Source organism: Sinocyclocheilus anshuiensis, unplaced genomic scaffold (genome assembly GCF_001515605.1).
Source record: "Sinocyclocheilus anshuiensis isolate Anshui unplaced genomic scaffold, SAMN03320099.WGS_v1.1 scaffold567, whole genome shotgun sequence".
In the NCBI taxonomy this organism is placed as follows: domain Eukaryota; kingdom Metazoa; phylum Chordata; class Actinopteri; order Cypriniformes; family Cyprinidae; genus Sinocyclocheilus; species Sinocyclocheilus anshuiensis.
This window is the reverse complement of record NW_015549600.1, coordinates 634,330-644,770: the sequence shown is the minus strand read 5'-3', so window position 1 is coordinate 644,770 and position 10,441 is coordinate 634,330. Positions and strand designations below refer to the sequence as shown.

General features: G+C 35.1%; 1 protein-coding gene across 1 annotated transcript in view; it reads left to right on the top strand.

The window, feature by feature from the left end:
* LOC107658655 (A disintegrin and metalloproteinase with thrombospondin motifs 6-like) overlaps positions 1-10,441 on the top strand; it is an 83,969-nt gene that overhangs the window by 44,778 nt on the left and 28,750 nt on the right. The window contains exons 8-10 of the mRNA XM_016447296.1: positions 2,216-2,361; positions 6,884-6,947; positions 9,301-9,403. Coding sequence (XP_016302782.1) covers positions 2,216-2,361; positions 6,884-6,947; positions 9,301-9,403 — 313 coding nt within the window. The remainder of the gene's footprint in view (positions 1-2,215; positions 2,362-6,883; positions 6,948-9,300; positions 9,404-10,441) is intronic.

The following is a 10,441-nucleotide window of genomic DNA, read 5'->3' as shown; positions in this document are numbered from 1 at the left end:
TACACCAAATACACCAAATAATGATCTTTAAAAAAGCATCATATGACCCCTTTAAATACTTATAAAATAAAATTTAAGATTAAATAAGATTATTGAGTTGTTATTATTAAGATGATTAATTATTCTTGTTATTTATAAAATAAAAAAGTCCATAATCTGCTGAAAGTCTTGTAAAATGATAAAAATGTCTATATTACTTTTTCACATGAATTAAAAAAAAATAATAATTAAAATTGTGAATATGAATAAAAAGATCAAATATTTGTATGTATTTTTTAATGTAATGTTTTAAAATTTTTGATGTATTTAAATTAAGTGTTCATTTAAGCATTTGTATGTATATTATATTATATTATATTATATTATATACATTATAAATTGTTTGTGTGTATCAGCATTATATCAGGCACTTATAGATATTATGTATCTATTAGTTATCAGCAATGGAATCATCCACTGGGAAAAAAATCCACTAATATATCAACAAATCATTTAGCAATAATTATCACAAAGTAAACAATTGTTGTCCTTTCTCTAAAGTAACCACGCATCTCTTTCTTATAAACTATATAATACATAATAATTATTACATTATATTATATTATATTTATATGTATTTTACATTATTTATGTCACTTGTGTCTATATTATTTATTCAAAAATCAAAAAAAAAAAAAAAAGAGGTTTTACTATCATTGTCAAGTTTTCACAGAGTATGTCAAAATGCAGTATGTGATGCTGCCTTGAGAGTGTTGTTAAAAAAAAAAGTACAGTTTGTTAGGGAGCAGCATAATCATGCTGCTTACTTTTTAAACAGCCTTCAAAGCATGCATATGATACACTACCTTAAAATGATGCTGACGGAGGCCGCTCACTAGGCTTTACAACAGCGCATCTGTTAGATAAGACATTCTTTAAGAGGTTATTTTGGACCTGCCTGCTAGTATCTTAGCACACTACCCTGATTTCAGACACTGGTAGCTGAGGACACAGCCTTTTCCTTGCCAAGTTCTCTGTCTGTGGACGAGAGAAAGAAACAGAGTCTGAGAACAAGAACAAACCACCCAGATCCCTCCAGACAGAGGGAGAGAGAGAGAGAGAGTGAGAAAGAGCCAGAACTTAACCTACTGACACAGTTGCACAGTGACGACAGTTTCCAGCGTCTCCAATCCCTGTCCTCGTGTCCCCTGGGCTGGATGGATTATGAGATCTTGCCTTGAGAAGATTCCATGTGGTCCTGAGGCATTACAAAGCCTTGAGTCTGTTTTTATTCTGGAGTGAATTCAGATTAGGGACAGTAGGTGAAGACGCTGTTTACACAAAACAAGATTTAGCCTAGAGACATCTCTTAAATGAGAGCTGCACTTTACTTTGCCAGACATACCGATTACAATAAGGTTCAGCAATCCTAACTGTAATAATGAGCAAGAGAATGTTCAGTAACACTTTACTTGAAACCTGCACTGGTTACACTTTATTTTAAGGTGTCCTTGTTACAGTGTAATTATACATTTAAGTACTGAGTAATATTAATTAACTACATGTACTTACTATATGGTTAGGTTTAGGATTAGGGTTTGGCTTAGGGTTACTTGCATGCAATTATGCATAATTAATTGTTATTATATTAGTAAGTACATGTAACGTGTAACAAGGAAACCTTAAAATAAAGTGTTACCGCCTGTGTATATAATGCATTATAAAAGTATTTTATTTACGCACCTCACAAACCACAGTTATGAAACATTCAAACTTACCTGTAGAAAGTATAATGTATTAAAACACATGATGAACAACCAATTGCACATGTAACAAGGAGTCAACAAAATTCAGATGCAAAAGCCTCAAAGTGCCATCTGAAATGTTGTTCTAAAATGAGCATTTTTCTCAGGCTCTCATGTGTAGGTTTAGTCATTTCACTTTAATGGTAATGAATATGTTTTTCCATATCTCTTCTGATAAATGTAATTAATCTCTGTATTTTTTTTTTCTCTCTTTTGGAAAAATGAAATGGAAATAGGGCAAATGTGAACACAAAAATGATTTTTTTTTTTTTTTGTTTGTTTTTTGTTTTTATTCACTACTGTAGAAGTTTTCCCAACTGAGAACACTTGAAATTAAAAAAAAAAAAAATGCAAATGAAATCCTACAGCAGAAAAGATTATTTTATAAGAGCTTTTTCTTTAACAATGATTTCTGGATATCTGTGTATCAGTGGTGCTATCAAGGTGAATGTGTGGCATTTGGGACGTGGCCGCAGAGCGTGGATGGAAGCTGGGGACCTTGGACCACATGGGGCGAGTGCAGTCGTACCTGCGGCGGCGGCGTCTCCTCTTCCATGCGACACTGTGACAGCCCAGCGTAAGTAGGCAAAGTAAGCCAGAACAAAACTGAACGGGTCCCTATTTAGTCCATCTCACTACAGTTCACACTTGTCTCATTTCTATGCACAAATCAAGACTGGACTGATAACACAACTTCATATTTCAATACTGTCTCTCGCAGTTATATCGTTGGGTAATTATACTGTATATAAAATGCGGGCATCATATTAATATGCGGGGCATTGAAACGGCATTCGAATGCACGATCGCTTTTTACTTTCACTTTCGAGATTTGCATTATTTGTTTTCCGTGCCTTTCTGAATACAGACACCAACCCATCCCTGCACATCACATCCCCTGCACAGCCTGGAACAAAACATTTATTTCCATGATCTGCCATTTTCGCTATTATCCTCGCTTGTTTCTTCACATACGCAAATATGCAAATGTTGGGGGCATAATTATTAGTGATCCCGACTGTAACGTCACAGTCGGTGTTATGTTCTGATTCGCCTATTTTTCAGTGGTCTTTTGCATGCACGAGATTTACATAAGGAGGAGGAAGCAATGGTGTTTGAGGCTCACGGTATGTCATTTCCATGTACAGAATTGTTATTATTCAACTATGCCAAGGTAAATACAGTTTTCCATTCTATGGCACCTTTAAGACATACTAGTAAGGTGCAGTCACATTTACTGGTGTTCAGCGATTTTGTTTGTTTACTTTTTTGTGGGCAAAATCCAGTCATTTTAATAGGAATTCATGCAATCTGGAATTTCCTGTGAGGGTGAAATATTTCCCAATTTAGCAATGGCTTCAAGTTAGTCATGTGAATTCGCTGTTGGCCAACAGAAACCCTCTTGGTTTGAAAGTGAATTCTGTGTGAATTGCTTCCTAAATCACTACGTTAATGAACCTTTTTTACCCATAAACCTTTGCAAATGTGTCTGCATTGTTAGGGTTCACTTGCAAATTAGTATGCATGCATCAACCCAAGTGTTGCAGGTTCAGGTACACTACCAGTCAAAGTTTGAAATAATTATGATCTTTATTGTTTCCAAAAGAAGTCTCTTATGCTTATCAAAGCTGGATATTGGATCAAAAGTACAGAAAAAAAAAACAGCAATATTGTGAAATATTATTACAATTGAAAAGAAATGTTTTCTATTTGAATATATTTTAAAATAGACTTTATAAGAACAGTTAATAATCATGGAGCATCAACAATAATTGGATAGGAAAAGGAGAAAATTCAGCTTTGCCTTCACAGAAATAAATTATATTTAAAAAAATGTTACAATTATTTTAAATTGTAATAATATTTGAAAATATTACTTTTATACTGTATTTTTGAACACATAAACACAGCCTTAGTGAGCATAAGAGACTTCTTTCAAAAACATTTAAAAAACATCTTAATTATTCCAAACTTTTAACTATATTTTAACTGCAGAAAAAAACATAGCACTCACAGGCACTGCATTAAAAATATTTGTAATATTTGAACTAAAATATTAAATGTTGAGATGATGAGAACACGAAGGCTTAGCAATCCCAGGCACTGTATTAAAAATGTTTTTATGGTTGTACAGTAGATACCCAAAAATGAAAATTGTCATCATTTACTCACCCTCATGTTGTTCCAAAACAGTATTAGTTACTTTCATGTATTGAACACAAAAGAAGTTGCTGATTTTCATAGTATTTCGTTTCATACTGTGGCAGTCAATGGCTATCAGCAACTGTTTCCTTACCAACATTCTTCAAAATATCTTCTTTTGTGTTCAACAGAAGAAAGAAACTCATACAAGTTTGGAACAACATGAGGGTGAGTAAATGATGACAGAAGTGTAATTTTTGGGTGCACTATGAAAACCTAAACTCAAGTTTGTCATGTCAACATAATAGATATTTGTTGATCTTGCCAGTTTTTCCAAAGATTTCATAGGTAGCCGCAGGAGCTCAAAATAGGTTTGGATGTAGATGGGAGTTTAGGTTTCATTCCTAAAAGTCTATCCTCGCGCTCTCGCTGCAGACAGTGGCGGGAGTGTGGCCTGTGTAATATGTAACACCTGTGTAAGATGATCGGCCCTTAAAACCTGGCTACTCGAGAGAAAGGAAACCCAAGCACTTCAAGCCAAGCTGCCCTGGAAAGCATTCATTGAGAGCGGGCCCTGAGAAAACAGCACAACCAGCTGCTCTCGGTGCCAGACGGCATGGGGGGAGGTGGAGGAAGACAGCCAGAATCACCTAAGCCTTGGCAAACCTCATTACGCTGCCCTCCTGGGTCAAAATAACCTGCGGAGAAATGGCCAAACAGCTCAGCTGTTCACTGAGAGAGACCTGAATGCATACATCATGTATTTATAAGACAATGAGAGAAAGTGCACACTGCCCTGCTGGTCATAACAACCTGAACAGATACTGGAGATCGGGAGCTCTCTGTCAAACAAACACAAATGGAAACTGCTTTTCATATTTGCTTGTGGCTTGAGGAGTTTTCTGAATGTCCATTTATGGAACTGAAGTCAACCTTGATAGAACACGTGGATACTCGAGGGGCTTATTAGGGGCCCGGTTATTAATTATGGGGATTATTGTTTATACAATTGGAAATCACTGGCCTGAGGGGCATCTTGCTCTTGAACAATGGAACTCCATGTAAGGCTGAAATTACACATTACATTTATATCTTTGATTTTAGCTTAAAGTTACTTTTAGTGATTCTACATTGCAGAGATTTTTTGCTTCTTAAATGACAGCGTCTGGATTACGTATATTTAAAGGTGATGTGCTTTTTGTGCTCCTGCTGGCATAGAGCGGAATTGCAAACATAAATATAGCTGCAAGCAGTGATGACAAGCTCTAGAAAAACTAATTTGTGAGAGCATGCATTTAAGTGCATAAATGTAATAGGACCTCTTCAAAGTCTATTTTGAGTGCCACACTTCCTGCTATCAGCTGGTGGCGCTATGACCGTGAACCACCATTGCCTCATTCATGTGATCAGCCACCATGAACACATGTACAGCCCCAATTTTATCTAAATCAGACAATGCACTTAGAAGATATGAGACTCTTTCAGTTTCCCGTTTTAATTTATACCCTTGTCATGGCAACACTGTATGAGATAGCAAAATATCAGCATCTCCAATGATAATTAATGTCTTAGATTCATCTTCATTGATTTAGCATGCTATTGACTAATGCAAATCACATGAATCCCTTGGAGGAGTATTTAGAAATTCAGAGCCCATGACTTTTCAAAAAATACACTTTAAATCCAAAATGGCCAGCTTACTGTTCGGCAGAGTTAATGACTGTTATCTTGAAAGAATTTTAAAAGAATATAAGTAAAACTGGAAAAAAGTGTGTGTGTGTGAATGTGAATGGGGGGGGCGGGGTGTTACGGCACTACAATATACAAGAATATATTTACGTTTTTTATATTTATGTTTCAAATAATTTGACAAATCAAAATTCTTTTGGTAAATTTTTGTAAGATGAGTCTCTAGATGATGCATAATTTAATAATACCAAATTTAATGTGAATTGAATAACCTAGGGGTAGAAAAACATGTTTGAAAAATTCCATATGGCAATTAATTATAATTGCATTATTGTAATTAATAATCCAATTAAATTACAGTGCCAACTTTGGACCATTTGTAGAATTATTGTTTACAAACAGGTTTCCCGAAAACTAGGGATGCAACGATACTGATACTGGTATCGGGCCCGATACTGAGCTCCTGTACTCGTTACCAAAAATAAAAGTATCGGTATCGGGCGAGTACTGGAAAAAGTGGTATCGGTGCATCCCTACCGAAAACTTCTACTGACCCTGCCCTTTTGATTTTTCACTTGTCGAACAAATTGATTAAAAAAAAAGAAAGAAAGATAATTGCGACCTATCTCACAATTTCATTTTTTTTTTCTTGTTTCTTTTTTTAGAATTGCGAGAGATTCTGAAAAACACACAATTCTGATAAGAAATTGTGACGTTAACTCGTATTTGCAATCTCATCGCAATGAGTTTGTCTCGCCATTCTGACTTTTTTCTCAGAATTACTAGAAAACAAGAGAATTGTGAGATATAATGCCAGAAGTGCAAGAAAAAAGTCAGAGGGTGAGAATTAAGCGTTCATATATTTCAGATAGCCCCGCCCCAAACTCACGTCATTGGTTCAGACAGTGTTGGGGAAATGTTAATGTATTTTTTTTTAACACACATTGGCTTTAAACTGATCTGAGACCAGAAAAGAAGAGCAAAGTCAGCCCAGATCTGAAAGATGGCTATATTTGTGTGATCTGACGACCTGATCTGATCTTTTGAACACTAAACTTCTTCAGACGACCTGGAAGTATGTGTTTGCGTGTGAGTGACGGGCGTGTTGAGATTGAGTTTACTGGACCATTTGCCCTGCTCTGCTAAAGCAAATGCAGTACAGATGCTGCCCAGTGTTGACTGGAATGGCGTGTTGATGCATTTTTACTTCGATTCCCTCTCTCTCATGATGGTACCTCATGAGCCTTTTTTTATTCCTACTCTTTCAGGCCGACAGGCGGAGGGAAGTACTGCCTCGGAGAGAGGAAGCGCTACAGATCGTGTAACACTGACGTGAGTTACAGCTCTTAGTTTTTCTTTGTCAGCAGAATTATTTAGATTTTTTGTTTAACATTTAAAAGCACCTAGTATTGTTTATATTATTACACTTTAAAATAACTGTTTTCTATACAATATGTATTTCTATGCAATACAATTCTATACAATAAAACAGTTAGTTTAAATTTATTTTCAACTGTAATTTACTCCAGTCTTCAATGTTGCATGGCTTCCCGTTTCAAAGGAAATACATCAGCACAGGACTTTATGGGGCCTTTAAGGTGAAAATTGAGCTTGTTAGGCAGCCTTTCTACCACAAATCTTAAAAATAACAGTTAAGCACAAGCAGCGAATGTGTACTTTGGAAAACAAACAGCACCCCCAAGCACTGAAAATGAACGTGTGTTGTCCAACACAAACGTGTTGTGGATATGCACTATTGGTGACATCCGATCAGATTCTGGGGGCTTTTGACAGCAGCCCGGCTCTGGTTCGGTGCTTATTAAACAACGAACCCATCACAGATATAATGTAATTAGTTCTTTGACCTTCTGGAATCCAAATGAAGCTTTTGAAGGGGACAACCAAGGGTTGAGGACCACTCTCTGGCGTGTTTATGTGGGGCATTCCAGCGTCTGGATTTATTATGGCTGTGGCTTTGAAATTATTAAGTCATTGAGGATACGGCCCCCCTGTGGCTCTGGTTCCAGCCACGGCCATTGTTCAGTACTAAGCAAAGGTCTGCTATCATTTGTTTTACTTCTCAAAACAATGAGCTAATCCGCACCCCTTCACTCACTGCAGACTCCATGATCCGCCAGTTTACATGCTGACTAGGGTTAATAACAATGCTGCCATGGAAAGAGGCCAAGTTGAGTCGCATATTAAAGTTTAATTGGATTTAGGGCAATAATGTTTAAATAACATTGAGAGTTCATTACACAATGCATGTTTTACATACATTTTTCAGAGAAGGGATTTTTTTTTTATTACAAGAGGCTAATGTGATCATTTGTATTCACAAATGAGTCAATTCCGTCAAAAGTATGTTTTTATAATTTTTTTTTTATTTATATTTGACTTTTATTACCCATTTCCTAGTAAGTTTTTAAAATTAAATCTAAATATAGATTTAGATATATATTTTTTACAAGTTTTTACAGATTTAACCTTTAAAAAAAGAAAAAAAATCGAATAAAAAATATATTTTATATATTTTTGTTTAATCAAATATATTTTTTAAGTTTTATTATTTTAAACATTTATTACTTTTTTAAATAAAATATTATATGTATATGTAAAAACTTGTTATCCAAGTGTAAGCAATATCCAAGTGTTTGAATGCCTCAGTGAGCACAGTTGGTTTCTGTTAGCATCAAAATTTCTGAAACTGCCATGAAAATATTGTTAATTAAAACTCAGAAGATTGAGACCTGTGAGAGACGTCACGCAGAAGACAATGAGAAGTTTGAAGGAGTTGAAAATGGAGTAGAGGTGCACCGGTCAACCATATCAAGAGCTCTGCACAACATCGACCTGTGTGGGATTGTGGTACAAAAATAACCATTACTTAAAATGAACCTTGTGCAACCATGTCTGGAGATTGCCATAGAGTATTATATCAACCAATGGAGAAGAAGATCATGTGGTGAAATGAGACCATCAGAGTTTTTAGATTTTTAATCTAGTTTTTAGATTACACAAAATTAAATGTAATATGTCTGACTCTAGTGCCCAAATAAGACTGGCCACCTCAAAAAACTACATTACCGACACTCTTAAAAATAAAGACTCCTAATCAGCATCTGTGGTTGCATGAAGAACCTTTAAAGGGTTAGTTCACCCAAAAATGAAAATGATGTCATTAATTACTCGTTCCAAACCCGTAAGACCTCCGTTCATCTTTGGAACACAAATTAAGATATTTTTTATGAATTCTGAGAGCTCTCTGATCCTCCCATAGACCGCAAGGGTCCTTACACGATCAAGGTCCAGAAACGTAGCAAGGAGATCGGTAAAATAATCCATGTGACATCAGGGGTTCAACCGTAATATTACGAAGCTACGAGAATACTTTTTGTGCGCAAAAGAAAATAAAAAAATTCTCGTAGCTTTAAATTCTACAAAAGGTTCTTTAGAGTAGAAAAAAGTTTTTTTTAAGAACTGTTCACTGAAAGATTCTTTGTGGAACCCAAAATGTTTCATCTGACGGCTGGGAATCTGTGACACTATTTAATATTGTTCAGTGTAAGATAAAATGAAAGTATTATAAATACTCTATAAGTTAATATAATATAAATGAGGGTACCATCTGAATGTTTTTACAAGGCCTCAATTCGCCGCCAATTATTTTATTGTTTGATCGCAGGCTTGTCCAGCAGGATCACGTGACTTTAGGGAGAAGCAGTGCGCCGATTTTGACAACATGCCTTTCCGTGGGAAGTACTACAACTGGAAGCCGTACACTGGAGGTAAGTTCCCTGCCCAGCACCCAGAGCGATGGGCTTCAGAGGGAGCCGCTCTCTCCCACAGCCTTCCCAAAGTCTGGGCTTCAGTGACAGTATACATACTGGCTTGCTTTGTGTACCCTGCTAACACCAACACTGTGAAAGTCTCTTTGATGGGCTGAAAATTCTTCAGATTCCAGCTAGAACACCATGTATCGCTAGTCTGTGTGTGTGTGTGTGTGTGTGTGTGTGTGTGTGTGTGTGTGTAAGACTGTGTATGTACACAGGTTTCTCAGAGAGATCAGATCTGCAAATTAAAGTGTGACAATTAGGCCTGTCAATGTAATGCAATAGTCCACCCAAAAATGACAATTCTGTCATCATTTACTCACTGTCATGTCATTCCAAACCTGTATGACTTCTGTGGCACATAAACGTAGTTATTTGGGGGTGTTATTTGGTACTTACTTTATGTATGCATGTATGTATGTATGTATGTATGTATGTATGACTGATTGATTGATTGATTGATTGAAATACAGCAAAAGTCAATGGAGTCTAATGTTGTTTTGGACCCCACTGACTTCACTGTATGGACCAAAACTGAAAAGAAGAAAGAAAGAAAGTCATACTGGTTTGTGTGAACGATCATTTATTGCAACTTATTACTAAAAAAATTACTTAAAAATAGCAAATATAAAAAAATAATTTATATTAGTAATTTTACACAAACAAGAGTGTAATATTGTTTTAATATCATATATATGATATAACAGCATGATTCATTATTTGAATGTTTATATAAATGTATATATTTATTATATGTATATACTTATATATAGGTGTATATATAATATGTATAATAATAATAAATATTATATATATATATATATATATACAGCATGTTTAATTAATATTTACCTTTTTATATTTATTATTTGCTATTTATTGTTATTATTATTTGAATGTTTAGTATTTGCTTTTTATATTTATTATTTTATTTCATAAAAATAGTAATAGTAAGTTCATAGCAAAATAAAACAAGTAATAAATAGATGACTT